Source organism: Meira miltonrushii (assembly GCF_003144205.1).
Source record: "Meira miltonrushii strain MCA 3882 unplaced genomic scaffold FA14scaffold_2, whole genome shotgun sequence".
NCBI lineage: Eukaryota > Fungi > Basidiomycota > Exobasidiomycetes > Exobasidiales > Brachybasidiaceae > Meira > Meira miltonrushii.
Window position 1 is genome coordinate 11,373 of NW_020289944.1, and position 20,239 is coordinate 31,611.

Here is a 20,239-nt window from a genome sequence, read left to right on the forward strand (position 1 = left end):
TGACGATTCCGTGAGTGGCCCGGGAAGAGCTGATAGACAAAGCCAGAGTAGCGATAATTGCCACACTTCATTTATTCCCATGAACGTCATTATAGGAGGTCCGTGTGTGTGCTCGAGCGTGGTTAAGAAGAAGCCACGAAAGCAAAAAATCAAAAGCCGTTGAGCAGATATACGGCTTTTATACCGTTTCATAAAATAAACTAAAAAGATCATCTTAAAGCCTTTATAAGGTTCGCCTTGATCGCTTTTCGAATGTGATCACTTAGCCTAATGTCACATAAACGAGTTGAGATGAAAGTTGTTTGCTTTTACTGTTTTACATAAGCGTTTTTGTGCTGTTCAGGGAGATCTGCTAATAATGCGCCCACAAAGGGGTGATTAAAAAAGACAGTCGGGGCCTTATGAAAAGACAGAGATTACTTGAGGCTTGCCCCGGCGCGTAATCAAAGCACTGCACCCGTGAGTGGCATAGATGAGCTTTTTACTTCAACAATTCAAGGCACTTTACCAGTATGTGCAAAGGAGAAGAAACGTTCTATACCACATAGGCCGATTCCCCGTTCATAAGTTTTAGTATAAGCTATTCATCCTAAACGTCGTGTGAACAAAAGCACAACACAGCTCGTCCTTTTCCATCATCTCTTCTTCACTTCGGTCGCCACTTGCTCTGAGAAAGAAGTGCATTTGTATATAAACACAATCGGTGGGAAGGAGCAACAATTCTCATTTCAATCCCCGACTGCCATTCGACTTCATATATCATAACATATTCGGGGTTACCTCTTTCCGACGACAAGAATGATTTCAATCGAACAAAGTTTAACCCAGCCAATGGCAACAGCAATAAAACAAAAGCATACATTCACTCCGGAGCTTTCGCATGATCATGACAGCTTGACATCAAGGTCAGACCATTATGATCGAATACAAGATGCTGGCAATTTTGCGGAAGCATTTTACGGCTCAGCATTACCACCTTCACCACCCTCTTCAGCGCATAGCAGTACTCTAGCCGAAACGCAACAGAGGCAACAATCAGAAGATATCAAACCTGACACAACAAAATTATCCCCTCTAAGACCTGCTTACCTCTACCTTGAAGGCGAAGACGCGGAAGTACCAGAACATCCAACAGACGATATCAAAGGCGTGCCAGTCTTTACACCCACTTGGGAAGAATTCAAAGACTTCTACTCGTATTGCTCTAGGATTGATGCATGGGGAATGCGCAGTGGTATTGTAAAGATTATTCCACCCAAAGAATGGACAGGTTCTTTGCCAAGTTTAGACGGAAGACAGAATGGCGAATCAAGCAAACAAGCAGGAGAACGATACACAGAACAAAACAGATTATCACAAGTGCGAATCAAGAATAGTATCGAACAGATATTTACATGTGCAGGTGCTGGTGTTTGGAGACAAAGTAATGTCGTACATCCCGGACGAATCGTCAATCCAAAACAATGGGCAGATATTTGTGCACAAGAAAATCTTCGCGGACCAGAAATGGCAAGGATGAAAGAAGTTGCACGAAGAAAACAAGATGATGCAGATGAAGATGGTGTGCGAACCAGGAGTGGGCGAGGAAGAGGAGCCGGTAAATCTCAGTCAGGCCCAGTGCCTTCAAAGAGGAAGTCAACCCGGGTAGAGACAGGTGAACAAGCATATGAAAGTGTGGACACAGAATTGACGACTGCATCTCAAGAGACACGCTCTTCTCCGAGAAAGTCCTCAAGTATTTCTGCCCATAGCTCATCACCGGCAAAGACACTATCGTCGATCACGAACAAAACCAAGATGGCTGATAGAACTACTCAAGAAGAATGGGACTTGTTTGACCACATCAATGGTTGGGCTAAAGAAGCCGGACAAGACGCTGTCCCACAGGATTGGGCAATGGACGTCTGCAGGGCTATTGAGAAAGAGTACTGGCGAGGATTGAATTATGGCAAGCCACCGATGTATGGTGCTGATTTGTCGGGAACATTATTCACAGATGAAACAAAGGATTGGAATATCGGGAAATTGGACAACATCCTGACCAGGCTTCGTTTGAAGCGAAAGCTACCAGGTGTAACGACTCCCTATCTATACTTTGGTATGTGGCGTGCAACATTTGCTTGGCATGTCGAGGATATGGATTTGTATTCGATCAACTACATCCATTTTGGCGCCCCAAAACAATGGTATTCGATTCGACAAGCTGATAAACAACGCTTTGAATTAGCAATGGCTTCGGCATTCCCTGCTGACTCTTCACGCTGCCGTCACTTTATGAGACATAAATCGTTCCTTGCATCGCCTGGCTTCATCGAATCAGCAGCAGGTCGAATCAAGCCATTACGATTGGTTCAAAAGGCGCAGGAGATTGTACTGACTTATCCTTATGGATATCATAGCGGATACAATTTAGGTTTCAATTGCGCCGAAAGTGTCAATTTTGCGTTGGAAAGATGGTTGGATATTGGTAGAAAGGCAACGTATTGTGAATGCACGGATGATACGGTCAAGATGGATGTTGATGCAATGTTGGATGAGAGCAAAGAAATGGAAGAACTTGACCGAAAACGAAAAGAACGTGAACAAAAGCGATTTGAAGAGGCTGGATCGACGCAAACAGATGAAGAAAAGGCTGAAGCACGTAAAGCACGTGAACGTGAACGTAGAAAGCGTAGAAAGGAAGAGCAGGATCGTTTGGCAGCTTTGGGACTTGCACCAGATGATGAGCCAGAAGAAGAAGATGAGGAAGTACATCAAGCAAAGAAGCAAAAGATTGACTCTTTCCCTTGCGAATTCTGCCCCTCTACCTCAAAAGAAGATTTGATCGTCATTCCCAGCTCAAAGAGCAAGGATGATAAAGTCAAACGTGCTCATCGTCTTTGTGCCAGTTTCTTACCGGAGACATGGATTGCACCCAATTCCAAACCTGTGAAGGGAATACCACGCACGCCAAAAGAAGTTGTAATGGGTTACGAAGGTATTCCAAAAGCACGTTGGTCTTTAAAATGTCAAAATTGCAAGGAAAACCAGCTCTCAAAACGTGGGGCTAAAGTTCAATGTACTTATGGTCGTTGTTCACGTACTTCGCATGTCAGTTGTGCATTACAGGAAGGATCCGGATGGATGTTGGACGTTCTGCCTGAATCAGAAGCTGATGAAGTTGAAGGACGAACAAAGGCAGCACCATCCAAGTCAACAAAAGGAGGAAAATCCAAAAAGGCCGCCAAAGCTGACAGTAACAAAGAAGATGACGAAGAGGTGGAACAGGTCATCACCGGTCAATCTTCTTCTTCGACTGTTGAAGAGGAGGATGACGATAAAGATCCACGAATGGTGATGTTGTGCAAAGTGCACAATCCTTATGAACGTGAACGTGAAATGGGTTACAAAGTGGATATCTTGCGTGTTTGTTTGCAGACATTGATGCCTTCTCAAAAGATTTGCGTACGTACCCATACGGGATTGTGGGAAACGATGTTGCAACGATATGAACGTCCATCAGAAGATGATAAGCACAAATTTGATGAAGGCGATGTGATTCTTGCGGATGGATCACGTGTAAAAGGTGCAAAGGTGGTATTTGATTCTGAAACGATGAGATTGGCAGAAGATGTTGTTTGGTATCGTGATGAAGCGGATTATATGCGTGAAAAAGGACAATTGAAATCGGCCGAAAGTATGGTTGAAGAATCAAAGAGATCAAAGATTGAATTGCAAAAGTATATGCATACATTGTATCAAGGATTACAGTCAATCGTTAAAGAGGCTGTCAAACCGGCAGATCGTGATCGACGTGCAGCGGAAATTGAAAGAAAGCGTCGTGAGCATGAACAGCAGCAGCAGCAGCAGCAAGGGCAACAACAACAACAAACGCAATTACCCATACCGTCTTTGAGTGTCGAGAATTTTGATCGTGCTCGGACACCAGTAGTACCATCTCAGCCTGAAGGTGAACCACATGTGCAAATCACAGATCCGGATACGATTGCGGGTACAGATCGATTATTATTAGCAGCTCAACTTGACGTCAGTCGTGGTGGTGCTTAGGTTGCACCACGATGACGAATAAAAAAATGTATTTATTTGATTTTGTCTGTTTTGTATCATTTCATCTCTTTTTCTCGTATGCTCTTTGTACCCTGCTTGCAATGATCCAAGTTCTTCTCTAATGATGTCACCATTTGTGTAGCTTCACACCGGCGCGTTTTTGATTTTTCGATGGCCTAGCGTCGGCGCCTAGAAATTCGACTTTTTTTTTTTTGCTTACGTTCTTCTCGCCGATCCATCATCATCATCACGAATCAGAAATCATGGCGGGTACATCAACATTCGATAGAAGGCGTATCAATGGACCAGAGACTATACAGCCCACCTTTGCCTTACCTACCACATTCAAAAAGCAACGGTCAGCATCAGAACGTCAAGGTGTTCACTCGTTATTCATCCAAACCGGCTTGGTCGCACAAGCAAGCGGTAGTGCATATTTCGAAAGCAATTCCGTTAAAGCTGCTTGTTCAGTGTTCGGACCACGACAACAGTCACAGCAAAATCGTTCACAAAGTTCTGCTACCGGAGGATCTTCTGCAGGTGCTGGAAGTGCAGCTAGATCGTATACCAACGAAGCTGAGCTAACGGTCGATTGTAGATTTGCAAGTTTTGCGACGCATACTCGCAAAAGAGCAGGAAAAGATACGGAATCCTCAACATTGGCAAGTACTGTTCGACTAGCCTTGCTTCCTTCAATCAGGTTGGATAAATTACCTAAAGCGACAATTGATGTTTTCATTACGATCTTACAAGCTGATGCAGGACGAGGACAAGGTAGCACTGATGATGAAGCATGTGCAGCTGCAGCTGCTACCGTTGCAAGTTGTGCTTTAGCAAATGCGGGAATCGAACTATACGGTCTCGTGGTGGGCGTACATGGTGTTTGGGGACACGCAGATGGAATCATTGTTGATGCCACACATGCAGAAGCTGCAAGAGCAAAAGCTTCATTAACACTTTGGAGTATGCCAGCGCTAGGAGCGGTCACTTCTTTAGATCAAACAGGTCATATGAGCTTAGAAGAGATGGAAAAGGTGAGTGTTCCATGCCCTCCAATTTGTCATTGAATCGAAACTGACCCTGTCTTTCTTTCTCAGCTACTCACACTACTACAAACAGCTTCGGCAACAATCCACTTAAAGGCAGCCAAAGCGATCCAAGATGGATTTAAGCAGAGACATTTGGGTGAATCATAGATGATGAATTGTTGTTATACACTGTTGTACTATAGGTATGCTTGTTTAAAATTACAAAATTGGCTTGATTGTGATTGGGATTCTACGATTGCGATTGCAGAGCTGCTCTATCTACTTGTTCCAAATCAGCTTGCATTTCTGGGAATGCCTGTTCGAGCTTATCGCGAAGTCTATCGCGATATTTCTGTAAGATGGGAAAAAGATGGTTTAATTATCATAGTACAAGTGACACTGCACTCCTCTACTCACATCAAAGTTGACTGCTTGACCGCGCATTTGTTGATTGTCGCTATTGAGTCTGTTTGTAAACGTTCTGGTGTGTATGTCTGGATTACGACCTGAATCGATCATCGTCATCACATCTTCGGGTACCATTTGTGTTAGATCTGGCGAATCGCATGCATTTTGTAGTCCCTGCAAAGACTCCATCGTTTTGTTTCTGTTGGGAGATTAGTGTTAGTATTTCATTATGCCGGCATCTTACCGAAGCCAGCACTCACATTTCCAAACGAACGATATCTTCATCACCTTCATGTACTTCTGCCGCACAAGTAGCCAGCTGCATTAAATCATCGATAGCGACCCGAATTCTTTCTTCAAGTGTATTTCTTGCTCGTTCGTGTGCTGGATTGCCATACACTTCGCCGCTTGTTACTTGTCCTGATATACTTGCATTTCCATCCGTTTGATTTTGTTGACCTGTCAATGCAGATGCCCCACCTATCGATAAAGGTTTAAAGCCACCTGTATTATTTCCTCTTTCTACTCCTTCTGGTGGTTCAGGAGATGGAGATGGTGACAGTGGTGTTGCTTGTCTTCTATTTGTCCCAGACATATCCTCAAGTGATTGGTGAGAACACAACGAGAAGATTTGATTATTTTTTTGTTTTGTATCCGATGATCCGTTTTGACTGCATACACACACACGCACACACACACAATTAAGCCTATGGCTGCTCTCTTGACTGGGTCACAAGGCTTTAAAACGGGCGACGGTAATTGCACTGCACCGACGCCGTACAGGCAGGGCACTAAAGCAAGGCAAAAAATACGCCATTCAAACACGGCAAACCAAAGGCGGCGGCGAATCAAGTGAGAGAGTTTTATCATGATGTGTTTAAAGTTTTACCTCTTTTTTTCCCCACACTTCCCCTCATTCTTACAAAGCACTCTCTCGGCCCTTTCGCCTCAAGTTTCTCGCTTACACTTTCACATTTTTAATCAATAGGGTTCTAGCAGCAATTAACTAAACAAACTCAAGCTGATTTGACAGTAATCGGCAGCAAAAACTTCTTACCTTCCGATCGACATCCTTCTCATTTCACTCAAACAACCACCATCTTCACCCCGTAACTTTCATACACAAGATGCCGCTTTGTACGCTTCATTTGGTGCAATTATACCGTCAATCGGAAGAAGAACCAATATTCGCAGCTAGGAGAAGATTCTTGCACAAATTATTGAGCAAATCCAACGGAAATGATCTCAACGATCGTCTGCTTTCAGCATGTGTCGTTCGTCGTTCTGTCATCATGGCCACGAGAATAGATCATGTCCGCTTAAACAAAACTGCATGGGATCTGGTCCTGGTAATGAAAGGATCAAAAGACGAAAAAGCGGATCAAGCACAACCTCTCACACTGGAAAATCATCCTTTGACAAAAGCGGATATTGCTAATGAGTATACACTTCCTATTGGTGTTCCCACAAGGCTTGCTGAAGGGTATAAATCCAGGACGGAACAACTCAATGCGGAAGCCAAAAGATCTGAGCACCTCTCAATAGAATCACTCGAACGAAAACCTGCACGTTCAGTAGAACAATATCCACCTAAAACCAGTCAAAATCTTGAACATTCAGAAGATTTGGCTCAGCTGATCGAAGATTTGAACAAGTTAGGGACAAGTGACGGATTGGCTGATGGTCGTGGTCCTGTTCAACAATTGAACTTCTTGGCATTCAATCGCTCAAAAGAAGATAAGGAGCGCTACTACCAATACGGCAAAGGGTTCACTCAAGCTGCTAAACCGTTTGGAGGTGAACCAAAGATCTTGGCCAAAGTGGTAAACGCCGAAGAACAACAAAAATGGCAAGAAGTAAGTCTCGTGAATTATTATTCACTTTCTCATTTTGCCGGAATGGCAGCAAGTGAAGAATATCAAGAAATTAATCGAAAGTACAGGTTACCTTCTTTGGATGATACAACAATCTTTTGTACGCAAGAGGTTGATTTGGATGGTTTACGTAAACGTATTCAAATTCCACAATCTCAAGCGAACCTATGAGGGATTCGAACATGGAAATTGTGTATAGATGCTTATATATATATTACATTGAAATTTGCGATGATTGAACGGAGAAATGAAGTCGTGAAGTCGTTGAAATTGTTCGTAGAAAATTTTCATAAAGTGCTGTTTTGTTGAGTTTGAATTGCTCGATTACCTGCTTGCATTCCCAATAAGCCGGCAATGATTGTTACAAGAATTGCAACTGCTACTGCTAACGTCAATCCCATCGTGATTGCGACTGAATTGCCAAGGTAATGAGCAGTGTAGCCTGCTAAGCCTATCAATTCAAAGACTGCGCCCAAGGGAATCAAGAATCCTACCAATACCGTAAGACGGTCCAGAATAGCAGATGCACGAGGTGAGAGCGGTGGACCAGGAGAAGAGACCGGATTTGCATTGATTGCGTTCAACGAGAACATACCATTGTTAAGCAACGTTTCACGATCTGTTTGGCAATTATTCGGCTGTGCGAATGGATCGTTTGATTGTGCATTTTTGGCTTGAAGTGAGATACTGGCAACAATCGTACCTGCCGCTAAAAGAGCACCATAAACCTCTAAAAACAAAGCTGAACAGGAAATCGCAATCACCATTCTGTATATCGGATCTTCTTCACCGCTGCCCAATTGTTCTTGTTTACTGTAATAGGCCAATAGCGTAGCTTGAACGCCACCTAAAAGGGTTGCCAATGTTGCCCAATGCGATAAAATCTGTTTTGCTTGCGGTACGGACCAATCTTGATGTGAGAGCGAAGGCATAAACTTTTTCACGGGTCGATCAGGAGCATAGCGAGGATGTGAAGGGTTTTTGTGTCCACGTTTATACCAATTATTTCCACGGTGATATCTAGGGTCTACTGGCCAGCCACGTCTATCATCATAAGGTCCTGACCATCTGCGATCTCTCTCTTCGGAGTAGGGTTGCTCTAATTTAAGATTGCCTTCATCGTCCAAATTATCCCTCAATGGATCAGCATAGCCGGGGGGAGGGATATAATAACCTGCCGGTTGTGGCGTCTTTCTGTTCTGGTCAAACGAATCCCTCTGACGTCTTCCGTTCTCACTCGAATCTCGTCTTGGTGAAGCAGCTCTTTCCAATTCTCTTTGAGCGTAACGAAGAGCAGCCGTGGCGGCACTTTGAAGATGGGTATGATCCGTTAGATTTGGCGTACTACTTCTACGTTGACCTGCGCCAATGCTTTCTATATTGCTATACCTTTTCGTTTTTGCTCCTACTTCACGATCAGTGTTGGCCATCTCACCCACTCCTACCTTTAGTTTAAGCCTTTTTTTGCTTGTTCGTAAGTATATCTGCTTATTCTCCACGGTTTGTCAATATTGCATTATGAGAAGTGGGGTAGGAGGGCGGCAAAAAGAAGAGATGATCGTGTGATGATAGTTGATCGAATGAATGAACGAATGAATGAATGAACCGGCGGATAAATGAAAAGGAGTACTATGTAAATGAAAAAGAAGGTCTGTGGGGTAGAGTAACATATGCTTTCATCATCCTTAGCGGCATTTCAATTAGGGGTCCCACTCTTCACACACTATCCGTTGTTGTGGTCCTCGTGCTATTACGCGTTAAAACGCGTTGAATTCCATCCCAGCCGTTTTGACCTTTTAATGATCTTGGCATAAGCTAATACCCCATCAGAAATCCTAAATTGGAACAATAGCAAGTGAAATTTAAAGATTATCATTTTGAAATTTAAAGCGGGGTCTTTTCTCTAATCTATCTTCATCAATGAACAGCGGGACACCGAGACGAAATTAGCATGCTTGCTTCATTTATGTATGTATGCACCTTTTGATCGTTTGCACTTGATAATGCATACATGCTAATAGAATAAATTAAGTTGCCGAGACTTTTATACGGTGGATTAATAAACATGCGTAAATGAAGAGGAAGGTACTAGCCTGGCTTGGTATTGAGGCTTACATAGCAGTATAACCTGTGCCAGGCATACCATCAAGCCGAAAGTGTAATCGGGATAAGAGTTGAGAAACTTCTACGAATCAATTTAAACAGGCTTAAGGTAGGGGTCAATTTGTACGCTAAGTTGTGGTGATCCTCGCTTTGGTGGTGACATTCCCTGTGTTTCCTCATTTGGGTCAAAGGACAAGCCTTAGAATATACACTAGCGCCAAGTGATTTTTATTATAGAAACGCGCCCCCCCCCCCGACTCGGCTGCACTGTACTGCACCCCATGTCACCACACTTTTTTTCTTTTTTTTTTCACGCTAACGAATACACCAAGAAGGTTCCCCTCGGCATGCACACGTTGGGTGTACGGGATTTACACATACAGCATCACAGCAAATCTGGCTAAATACAATTATTGGGCATGAACCCCCCCCGTTTCGTTCGGAGGATTTTATTTTTTGTGTGGGATCTTGCATAGAAGACACTGACTTTGTGCCACATTGAATTAGCTCTTCTAATTGTGTTGTACTCCTTCTTCTTCTTCTTCCTTTGTAGACACACACACAGTTTATGCACCGAATACTTGTGACTGCCCTTTGTACAATAAATTCACCTATCCGCCGAAAGCTCCTTTTATGCTACTCCTTGGAGGGCTGATTTGCTTCCATACCCGTACAGGATGTAGTGTAATAGGTGATCTGATGCATTCTATCAACCGTTTCTATAAAGAGCAATGCCTCCATAAAAGTAACCCAGAATAGATTCTCCCTCTTTTTAAATCATCATCATCATCACTATCAAAAATAACTACCCTCTCACGATCATTCAATTTCGACTATCATTTTAGGGTCCGATCCTATTCTTATTCAACCAGAGATACCTATCACGACTCCCTCCCTTTGTGTCGCAACCGTTCCAAAATGGCTCGTTTCAATGCCATTTTGATCCAATTGATGGCTTTGGCTATGCTTGGATCAAGTGTATTGGTAGCCGCCTCTCCAGAATATTATGGTCGTTCAATTTCAGCAGAACGTGAAAGTGAATCAGAACTTTTCTTGAACGAACGTGGTGAATTGGATGGAGAATTATACGATAAACGCGGAAAGATGTTTCAAAATCCAAAGATTAATTTGGCAGGAAGAGGTGAAACAAAGATGCTAGAAAAACGTCAACAACCCGGATTCAATTATGGTTCTTCAAAAGTTCGCGGAGTCAATATTGGAGGTTGGTTAGTTGCAGAACCTTGGATCACTCCTTCCCTATTCGATGATACTGGCGATAGTAGAGTGATTGACGAATGGACCTTCGGTGAATACGTTAGCGATGCAGCTAGCAGACTAGAGCATCATTGGGCAACCTTTTATACCGAAAGTGATTTCGCACAAATCGCAGCTGCAGGTTTGAACCACGTTCGTATCCCAATTGGTTATTGGGCCTTGGACAAAGGTTCTTCACCCTTCATTCAAGGTAACCAGTACAACTATTTGAAGCAAGCCGTCGGATGGGCTCGTAATCATGGTCTGAAAGTGCTCGTCGATCTTCATGGTGTACCAGGAAGTCAGAACGGATTCGACAACAGCGGTCGCAAAATCTCTCCTCCACGTTGGTTCAATCAAGAATCCTACAAAAATCGTGCCAAAGCTGTCATTCAAACATTCGCCAACGATTTCGCCAGTCAAACTGATGTGGTCACTTCGATCGAATTGGTAAATGAACCTTTGACAACTTCCGGTCCTTCGAACGCACTCTCATTCACAAGAGATTACTACAACAATGCATATTACGCAGCCCGTTATACATCCAAAGGTCAATTGACAAATTTCGCCGTGACGATGCACGACGGTTTCCAACCTTTGACGTATTGGCAAGGGGCTTATCAACCTCCGCAATATCAACAAGTGATTTTGGATACCCATCAATACTCTGTTTTCAATCAAGACCAACTTCAAATGTCCAACAATGCTCGTTTGGGTTACTTCTGCAATCTTGGCGGTCAAGTCGAGACCAGCAATAAGAACTTGTACACCGTCGTTGGCGAATGGACTACAGCTCCTACCGATTGTGCAAAATACTTGAACGGACGTGGAATTGGCGCACGTTACGATGGAACATATCCAGGTTCCAGTAAGATTGGAAGTTGTAACGGAAAGACGGGTAAAGGCACAAATTTCAGTTCAAGTTATAAAAGTTTCTTGAAACAAATGTTTGACACCCAAAGGAAAGCTTATGAACGTGGAACAGGTTGGATCATGTGGACTTGGAAGACCGAAGAAGCAGCCGATTGGGATTACCAACGTGGTTTGCAATACGGTTGGATTACCAAAAATTTGAACAGTTTCAGCTCGTCTTATTGCTAGAGCGTTTTCTCCGCAAAATTGGACATTCATCTTTATCTCCAAACGCAATACTGCAATTTGCGTGCATGAAATCAATGTATCATCACCTGGATCAATTACGGATCCCCATTCATGTATATCTCCCTGACTTTGTCATCATTCTTAGAAACAATATTTCAACGAACAATTCAATGATATTCTTCTGTCATCGTAGGTCCGACAAATTGATTCTGTGTACCCGCTTCCAATCTGCTACTGATCCGTTGGTATTCCACAATTCCACTGCGCCTAACTCGATTTGCTTGATTGGGTTCTTGCCGGAATCCGAAATGCCGAATGCGATTCCTTTTCCTGTTTCATGATAGAGGGGACGATCGCCCTGTTTGAGAGATTGGATGGTTTGTTGCATTTGCTCTTTTGTCAGATGTCCATAAAGCAGCGAACAATGAGGGAAATAAGGAGGCTGATCGTGTGCGTTGAATGCATCTCGCATATATGCATTGATCGATAACAATTCGCTTGTCTTCTCCAATGCGATCAAGATGCACTGAATCAAAGGGGCGCCTCGTGTAAGCAAGAGAGCTCAGTGTTCCCAATAAGAGTATCACTCACCTGAAAGTATAAACCCCTCGTTGTGACTTCTTCTAGCTTGAGCGATAATACTCCTTTTGTATTGGATGCCCATCTCTGTCCTGCTCCTTTGAATGCATGCCAAATCTTGTCAGCCGTCCATCCATCTTCTTCATTCAATCCTGATAACAGGGTTACATGTGGTTCAAATGGTGCTGAAATGTCTGCATGGACTTGTTGTCTTATGTGTTGCATTCCATCTTTGAGGATATTTACTTCTTCTTGACGTGTTGGTACTAGCCATAATGAATAACCTGTAAATGTAGATTGAGAATATGGATCATTATTGTCAGTCATCGTTTGATGTAATAAAGAAGAATATACTTGATAATAACCCATAATTGATCAGACCTTGTTATTATTTTGAGAAGAAAATGCTTGTTCATCCTGATCAGCTTTTACCTCTTAAAAGGACCGTGCACATTGTAAAGAGAAGTTCGAGAAGACAATGCGCGTCTATTTGTCAGTTTCAGTCTTGAGTGGAGCCACACTGACGTCAATCACACGCTAAAAGTGTAGATAAAGTGCGCGACTAGAAGTAAAAACCCCACAAACACGATAATAAGAGAGAGAGAAAGTGTGTGTTGTGTATGTGTGTGTGTGTGTGGAGAGAAGAAAGGGAAACAACAAACATACACAGTCAAATCGAGATAGCGAGCGAAGTGACAAAAGAGTGTGAAAGATTAAACGCCGCCTACAAAGGCACACACAACGTCAGAAGAAATCTCTGGGCGGCGCAATTGGCGCGCCGAATCGAATTGGAATTCATAACCAAAAACAAAACACAGCTGCTTCATTCGAATGCATGTCAAATCGATCCATGCATATAATCAAGTCAATCAGCCTCTCCACCTCTTCCTATCACCATCATCTCTTCCTCCTCCTCCAAACATGGCACCCAAACCACAAAACTTGAAATTGTCAGAACAGGCTCTTCAAAATGCAAATGCAATAGACTCTTCAGCAGCACGAAATGGTCGTCCAGAAAAAGTTCGTTTGGTGATCGGAGGAAGCGCAGGAATTCCAGCTTTGAATGAATTAACGTTATCATTCAAAAATGAAGGATTCGGAAAAGACAAGAAATCAACAAAATTAGGAGGAGTTGCTTATGAAATGCAACCAAACGATAAAGCTGATACAGCTTTAGACTCTTTCAAAGTCGCTTTTGAATCTCCCGGAAACATTCCAGTCACTTTGATTCATCCTATCCCTGGTGCTATCGATGCTAAGAAGTTACCTCCTCCAGACACTCCACCTCAATTCGCTCAAGTCTGCTTCGCTCTTCCAAGTATTCGTTCCCCTTCAGACGTTCAAGGCGATAATGAACAGAAATGGCTGGAATTGTTTGAAGTTGCCAGCGAACGCAGCTTGACACTGGAATTGGCCATTCTTCCAAGCGAAGAAGTACGTGAGGCAGTAGAGAAACTTTTGGGAAAAGCATGGGATCAAGAAGTTGCAGCTGCCAAAAAAGCCGGAAAGGAAGACGAAGTGAACAAGAATGGCGTTCGAATCATCTTTGATGGGTTGGCTTCACCTCCTTTGAACCAAAACAGCTCTCAATTGTCACGCAGTAAAGATACAGAAGCATGGTCAGACTTTATCAGTCGATTAGCCTTACATCCTCGGGTTTATTTGAAGGTCTCCCCTTTACCTTTGCCAAGTGTTTTACCTGCCGGTTTGACAAATATCACACGTCCGGTCGATCAAGTTGCAAGTGGTATTCCTGTTCCTGGAACAGATTTGGCAGGCGGAGCAATTCGAGCGGCAACGGATGTGGCTACAAGAGCAATCAATGCGACCGAAGCAGCAACTACAACCACTTCAAGCGATCGACGTGATGAATTACGAAACCGTTTGCGTGTTTTCCTGGAACCTGCTCTGGAAGCATTTGGAGAAGAGCGTCTCATTTGGACATCATACCTTGCCGCTGGCAGTGCTACCACCCAAGCTGCCGCTCAACATGTCAACGGCGGTAAAGAAGATGATTTAGCTTCGCTTTCTGAGCCTGAACAATGGTTCGAGGCTGTCTTGTCAACTTTACAGGACATTGGTGTCAGTCAAGCTGCTTTGGACAATGTCTTTTCCAATAATATTTCCACTGTGTACCGTATGTGAAGTTGGCTAACTTTTTCATACTTTACCGAAATACTTGCATCAAGTAGATAACTTTCGAGATACACCTTTCCAATCATTCATATCTCTTTCTTTATATAAACGTGTAATGGGATATATTCCAGATAGTACAAAAGTCCCTTCTTGTGTCTATTCGGCTGGGGCAGGTAAAGCGGACTTACCATGTTTACCCAAAGTTGCAAAATCACCATGAATAATCCAAGCATCAACGTATTCTTCACTCTTGCCATCTTTTGTTTTCAGTAAACCTGCTTGTGGTATACGACCGATTCGTGAGAATCCTAAACGTTCCCATATACGTACTGAAGCTTCATTGTTTGCATAAACTAGATTAAACACACTTCCACGATAACCTGCCAAAGGACCATAATGCAAGAATGTCCTGCCTGCAACTCCTCCCAACCCTAAACCTCTATGAGAAGGTGGAACGACAAAACCTGCATTACACAAATGTGAAGAACGACCCGGGTAATTCGGTTTGATATAATAGCTAAACGCATAGGCACGTTCCCAATCCCTTCCTTCTAGTAGTCGTGACTTTGTTGCTTGTAGTTCTATATCGTCATCTGTTGGTTTGAGTGGATGTCCGATTAGGACCTCTGCTTCTTCTTGTGCGATCAGAATACCAACGATCAAATCGTACGATAAGAAATAGTTTCGGAATTCAGTCACGCCCATCGATCCTCTTTGTGGGTATGTGATGCCCTTTTCCAGTTCGCTGGTAAAATAAAGGAAGGAGATTGTCAATAGGGTATTTTGTCTATTGCACTTTGACATGACTCACGCATTGAATTCGTTTCTCAATTGATCCTCTAATCCAGTCGGAACTTCTTCTTCTTTGCTTGCCAATTCGAATGGAACTGTGATTATTGCAGCTGCTTGTGCCGTTGCTGCTCTTTCAGGGATGCAATACAAGCGTGCATTGAGAGGATGTGCCTTTTTAGGCGCAGGTACTGTTCCGTATGCCATTATTTTGAGGAGAAGGGGATGAGAGTAAGATGTACATGTCAAGATAAGGATGAATTCCTGATTGCCCGCTCGCTTTAATTAATAAATGTCAATCAAGCATGACTGTGTATGTACTATGAGTGGGGGGGAGGGAACCTTCCAGTCGTTGTGTTTAATTATTCTCCCCCGCGTTTGCAGAACAAAGAAAAAGTTAAAAGAAAAGCCGCGGAAGAATCATCATCGATTGTCTCTTCATATCATTCCTTATCTGAACAAGAACCAGCGTCATGGCAGGATCCAGGTATGCATACGTCCGCAATTTTGAACTACCAGATCCAGTATTACCAAATACATACATGCTAGTTCGAATCGATGGTAAAGGATTTCATCGTTTTTCAAACGATCACAATTTCACAAAACCAAATGATGGTAAAGCATTAGAGTTAATGAACGAAGCAGCAAGATTTGTCATGAACGACCTTAGACCTGAGATCACACTCGCATTTGGGGAGAGTGATGAATATAGCTTCTTGCTTCGACCATCGTGTACATTGTACAAAAGACGATCAAGTAAGCTTGTCACGCACATCGTTTCTCTCTTCACTTCAGCATACGTCTTCAATTGGTCAAAATATATGGACTGTTCGTTACAGTATCCTCCTTCATTCGATGGAAGGCTGGTAATTTATCCATCGCAAAAAGAGGTAAAAGACTACTTTGCCTGGCGACAAGTCGATACGCATATCAATAATCTATACAATACCACTTTTTGGGCTTTGGTATTGCAAGGCAATCAAACCGAAAGGGAAGCACATGAAACACTCAAAGGAACAGTCTCTTCCGACAAGAATGAGATCTTGTATAATCGCTTTCAGGTCAATTATGATAAATTGCCGGCCATGTTCAGGAAAGGAACTACTTTGGCTTGGGATGCTCGTCCGGAGAAGTTGAATGAGGGAGAAGGAGCACAGGAGAAAAAGCCAGAGAAAGTCAAGGCACGGCTAAGGACGTTGCACGTTGATATAATCGGATCACACTTTTGGTCAGAGAGCAGCAAGCAGAAGAGGGAAGTATCACAACTGGAAAGCAACGAACAGCAGCCTTGGGAAGATCAGGATCGTACAACAGACACCAATTCATTAGGTTTTACAGCCTTGAAACCCTAAATATACCCATGTTAGATAGATTATTGTACAGTATAGAGCATAAATGTATGATACAAAAAAAGAGAAGAGCAATTCTTTCAACCGCTTCTCTACGTCGACCAAACCCCTTCTCGTCCGTGTGCACGACGAACGAAATCCTGAAAGCCACGTTCTTCGCTTGTGGTGACGTAATTGATCACATGTGCCGTACTACTTCCGTCTGCACGTTGATCGACGACAGTTTCCGTTTCAGGAGCACGATAAGGTCCTGAAGGGAAGTCGTTTCCACAAATGAACTTGAGTCGATTTTGACCCAAGTAACTTGATTCAAGTTTAGACATCCTTTCTACCGTTACCCTATCCATATAAATACCCGCTTCAATAATTAGCTTCTGTAATCGTGGCCTGCTTGATGTGGAACCAATTGTTGGCTCGCTGCCGTACCCCAACAACGTCCTTGTACCATCATACAGCAATTCAGAGAATGGTCTGGTTAAACGTAAATGGGTCAAAGCGGGTAAATTGAGTAAAGCCTCGATCATTCGATTGTCCAATTTGGCAAAATAAAGATGAAGATGGGTAAGTTTGTCAAACGCTTCATCGTTGTTAGGGAGCCGATTCTCTCCTCCGCTGGAAGCCGAAGCCAATCTTGTCAAATGATTTGGTGACATGGCCAAAGCGGAAAGTGTAATTTCGTGTAATTGAGCGACAAGACGTGACGTTGAACGACGAAGACTTTCAGTTCGTTGTAAGTCTAGGATCGCTTCATAAATATCCATATGAGCAGCGCTATTTTGGATACTATCCACCCTACTACGATCATCGCCATCACCTCCTCTCTCTTGTTCGCCAAACATTTTGTGTACCCATTGGGACTTGGGAGAGGAAGCAAAAGCGGCATGAACAGCAGTGAAGAACCTAGATAATAAGAATATTGGGTATGCAATCAACGGCTTATCTTCTTGTGCTTCCCATGGATATGACATACTCCAATATTCTTCAACGTGTAAGATGTTGAGATTTTTGGCTGCTAATAAGATACTAATCATCCACATTTCTGGCTTTTCGTCCGTTTTGAGAGATCGAATTCCGTTTGCATCTTTGTTGTTGTTGAGGTACAAACATTCAATGGCATCTTGACGTTTGCGAAGGCGTAATTGTTCTACGTTGGGTTGTTGTTCCAGGTTGTGATTAGAAGGCGATTTATAGATCAATTCCGAAAACATTTTTAGATGAACTGCATTTCGCAAAGCAACAATTCGCCAAAGCGTTGGCCAACATTCATTATAAACACCTCTTGATACCATACAAACATTTCGAGCATGTTTTGTCGTACAACTTGATGCAGATTCATACAAGATTCGATATATCAATTCGGCAGGCAAACGTGCAAAGATGGAATTTCCCTGATTTGAGTTGTTATGTAAGACGCCATTCATCATGTTGATGGCTTGGTTGTGATGAGTTATGTTGCAAAATAGAGCAAGATAGATGGGATGGAGCAATTGGCGGTCATCTCCGTCATGTCTACATCCAAAGCGTACGAGGTGGTGGTGGTACAGGATGCACTAGCAAAGTGTACCCCAGACTCTCTCTCTCTGTACGCGTGAATAGAATGCTTTACTGTCATTCACTCTCAACACTCACACACACTCTCTCAAAAGGCAGCAAATAGGAATCAATTTTACACGTCAAAAGAAGCAAGGGTGTATTATATACGAAAAGAAGGCAAATGGAAGGAGAAAAGATCAGGTATAAAAGAGAGGTGGGAAGCAGAAAAGATCTTTAGTTGAGCATAGCACGACGACGATGTTGCATACGACGTTTAACACTAACTGTATGAACACCATCACTTGCAACAACTCCACCGTCTGGGTTCTTTGGTACGGATGCACTTGCATCGGGTCCTGTAGATTTCAAGTTGTCTTCATTGTTTTCCACCGAACCATCATCGGATGGATCAGCCAAATCTTTGGCAAGGGTATTGTAGAAATCAGATCCGTTGTTGAAATCACTTGGCGTAAAGCGAGATTTGTATTTGTTCATGAATGTTTGTGCTGCTGCGTCCAATTTAGCAGATGCATCTGAACTCTTGTCTCCTCTCTTGGAAGGTAGGGAAGTGTTTGTTGCTTTGCGGAATGCGATCAATAACTTTTGGAGAAGTGCAGAAGGTGTAAGTTCGGATGGGTAAATTGAGTTGACTTCGTCAACGAATGATTGCAAAGCATCATTGAAAGCATCATCCGATCCAAAGTCATTTCCGTCAATCAAAGGCACGTTAGCACGTTTTGGCATGGCACTCTTTGGAACGGTTGCTTTATCGGTGTCCAAATGGAATCCGGCAGCCAAGGAACCAGCAACTGCTTTGATGATACCGGCCTTTCCGTTAGTAGTTGACAATTTACTGTAACCTTTTTGACTTTGGATTCTTGATGCGTAATCTTTTGCTGCTGTACGTAATGAAGCGGGGAAACTGGTAGATGAACCGGAAGTAGCACCCAAAGCTTGACTGAATGCTTCTGTTGCAGCTGCAAACATTGCGTTGTTGGTTAATCCAGGTGGGAAAGCAGCTTGTGCTTTAGAGATGAATGTTTGTTCGCCATCTCTGATCACTGAAGCGATTGCTTCAACTCCACCGCTCACTTTTGCATTCACAGCTTCTGCGGCTGATTGAACTTTTCCTAATTGTTCTTCTGCAGCATTAACGTATGGTTGAGCCTTTTGTTTGACTGCCAAACCTACATCTGTTCCAAATTCACGAACTGGTCCATATCCGAATTTGTTAACGGATTGACCCAAGTTCAAGACTGCTGAGTTGAGTTCCAAACCATTATCGTTGATATCTTTAGTGAGACCTTGGCTTGCTGCATCGATCGATTGAGGACTGTTGAGGTTGGGAATATCGTTTACTGATTGTGCGGTGGCATGACTCGCGGCAACAACGGCTACGAAGAGAGCCAAGAGACGGAATTGACTGAAGTTCATGGTGATTGAAAAAATGAATGTGAAGAGTGAAAAAGAATGTGAGTAAATAGGGGATGGGTTGGTGAACTTGGAGCGATGGTGATGGTGTTAGATGAAGATGGATTCAAAAACCTCAAAGCTGAATTCTCATCAACAATATCTTAGGGGCGACTTTGGATGAAGATCAGATGCATATATGCGTGCGTACCAATGTGAACCGAAATCTTTCGCTTAGTCTATAGGCCGATAAATCAATAACACCTTCCTCGCACGATCAATAAAGTTCGTTCAATGTTCTATGCCTATGCGTTAGATATGCCGTGAAGACACCGTAGAGTGTGAACACCATTTCCGGCTACATAAGTGAAGGAAAGTTCTTTGGCATAAGTAGTGTTGATACGATCATCATGACAGTAACGTTCCAATCCAGAAAGATGATTAGCGTATTATTTGGCACGCAGAATTGAATATGATATGGATACGATTAAAGGCGTATCTCAACACACTTAGCGCGCAGAGCATACATAAATCCGGTATGGACGCGCTTAGTAAAAGGTGGAGGCATTTGAGCAGTGTTGTCTAATGCTTACACACACGCACATAAGGACCCGATTGATCTTATTGA

At 43.1% G+C, this 20,239-nt stretch overlaps 12 protein-coding genes across 12 annotated transcripts; 6 read left to right on the forward strand and 6 right to left on the reverse strand.

Annotated features, from left to right (window-relative positions):
* Positions 1–623: 623 nt before the first annotated feature.
* On the forward strand, positions 624–4,158 carry FA14DRAFT_160077 (JmjC-domain-containing protein). The gene has a single exon (XM_025498518.1). The coding sequence runs from the start codon at positions 799–801 to the stop codon at positions 4,045–4,047; it is 3,249 nt and encodes a 1,082-aa protein (XP_025354790.1). The 5' UTR covers positions 624–798; the 3' UTR covers positions 4,048–4,158.
* Positions 4,159–4,285: 127 nt separating this feature from the next.
* On the forward strand, positions 4,286–5,308 carry FA14DRAFT_160078 (uncharacterized protein). Its single transcript, XM_025498519.1, has 2 exons — positions 4,286–5,081; positions 5,145–5,308. The coding sequence occupies exons 1-2, from the start codon at positions 4,311–4,313 to the stop codon at positions 5,241–5,243; spliced, it is 870 nt and encodes a 289-aa protein (XP_025354791.1). The 5' UTR covers positions 4,286–4,310; the 3' UTR covers positions 5,244–5,308.
* Positions 5,233–5,832, reverse strand: FA14DRAFT_160079 (uncharacterized protein; the record flags this gene model as incomplete). The annotated part of the gene is made up of 1 exon (XM_025498520.1): positions 5,233–5,832. A coding segment is annotated over exon 1 (218 nt), but the record flags the coding sequence as incomplete, so codon positions are not given.
* Positions 5,833–5,968: 136 nt separating this feature from the next.
* Positions 5,969–6,481, reverse strand: FA14DRAFT_30939 (uncharacterized protein). Its single transcript, XM_025502161.1, has one exon. The coding sequence runs from the start codon at positions 6,351–6,353 to the stop codon at positions 6,006–6,008; it is 348 nt and encodes a 115-aa protein (XP_025354793.1). The 5' UTR covers positions 6,354–6,481; the 3' UTR covers positions 5,969–6,005.
* On the forward strand, positions 6,193–7,586 carry FA14DRAFT_30952 (uncharacterized protein). Its single transcript, XM_025502162.1, has one exon. The coding sequence runs from the start codon at positions 6,611–6,613 to the stop codon at positions 7,526–7,528; it is 918 nt and encodes a 305-aa protein (XP_025354794.1). The 5' UTR covers positions 6,193–6,610; the 3' UTR covers positions 7,529–7,586.
* Positions 7,587–7,644: 58 nt separating this feature from the next.
* On the reverse strand, positions 7,645–8,787 carry FA14DRAFT_177898 (uncharacterized protein; the record flags this gene model as incomplete). Its single annotated transcript, XM_025500792.1, has 1 exon — positions 7,645–8,787. The coding sequence occupies one exon, from the start codon at positions 8,785–8,787 to the stop codon at positions 7,645–7,647; it is 1,143 nt and encodes a 380-aa protein (XP_025354795.1).
* A 1,636-nt stretch (positions 8,788–10,423) lies between these two features.
* Positions 10,424–11,815, forward strand: FA14DRAFT_120664 (putative EXG1-exo-beta-1,3-glucanase, major isoform; the record flags this gene model as incomplete). The annotated part of the gene is made up of 1 exon (XM_025496422.1): positions 10,424–11,815. One exon carries the CDS (start codon positions 10,424–10,426, stop codon positions 11,813–11,815), a length of 1,392 nt encoding a protein of 463 aa, XP_025354796.1.
* Positions 11,816–11,999: 184 nt separating this feature from the next.
* On the reverse strand, positions 12,000–12,721 carry FA14DRAFT_153956 (2, 3 cyclic phosphodiesterase; the record flags this gene model as incomplete). Its single annotated transcript, XM_025497648.1, has 2 exons — positions 12,000–12,341; positions 12,407–12,721. 2 exons carry the CDS (start codon positions 12,719–12,721, stop codon positions 12,000–12,002), a joined length of 657 nt encoding a protein of 218 aa, XP_025354797.1.
* Positions 12,722–13,024: 303 nt separating this feature from the next.
* On the forward strand, positions 13,025–14,539 carry FA14DRAFT_188582 (uncharacterized protein; the record flags this gene model as incomplete). Its single annotated transcript, XM_025501664.1, has 1 exon — positions 13,025–14,539. Exon 1 carries the CDS (start codon positions 13,226–13,228, stop codon positions 14,537–14,539), a length of 1,314 nt encoding a protein of 437 aa, XP_025354798.1. The 5' UTR covers positions 13,025–13,225.
* Positions 14,540–14,686: 147 nt separating this feature from the next.
* Positions 14,687–15,526, reverse strand: FA14DRAFT_122878 (uncharacterized protein; the record flags this gene model as incomplete). The annotated part of the gene is made up of 2 exons (XM_025496539.1): positions 14,687–15,275; positions 15,342–15,526. 2 exons carry the CDS (start codon positions 15,524–15,526, stop codon positions 14,687–14,689), a joined length of 774 nt encoding a protein of 257 aa, XP_025354799.1.
* A 217-nt stretch (positions 15,527–15,743) lies between these two features.
* FA14DRAFT_31021 (tRNAHis guanylyltransferase) lies at positions 15,744–16,715 on the forward strand. The gene has a single exon (XM_025502163.1). The coding sequence runs from the start codon at positions 15,793–15,795 to the stop codon at positions 16,669–16,671; it is 879 nt and encodes a 292-aa protein (XP_025354800.1). The 5' UTR covers positions 15,744–15,792; the 3' UTR covers positions 16,672–16,715.
* Positions 16,716–16,760: 45 nt separating this feature from the next.
* On the reverse strand, positions 16,761–18,092 carry FA14DRAFT_177904 (uncharacterized protein; the record flags this gene model as incomplete). The annotated part of the gene is made up of 1 exon (XM_025500793.1): positions 16,761–18,092. One exon carries the CDS (start codon positions 18,090–18,092, stop codon positions 16,761–16,763), a length of 1,332 nt encoding a protein of 443 aa, XP_025354801.1.
* Between the last annotated feature and the right edge of the window lie 2,147 nt (positions 18,093–20,239).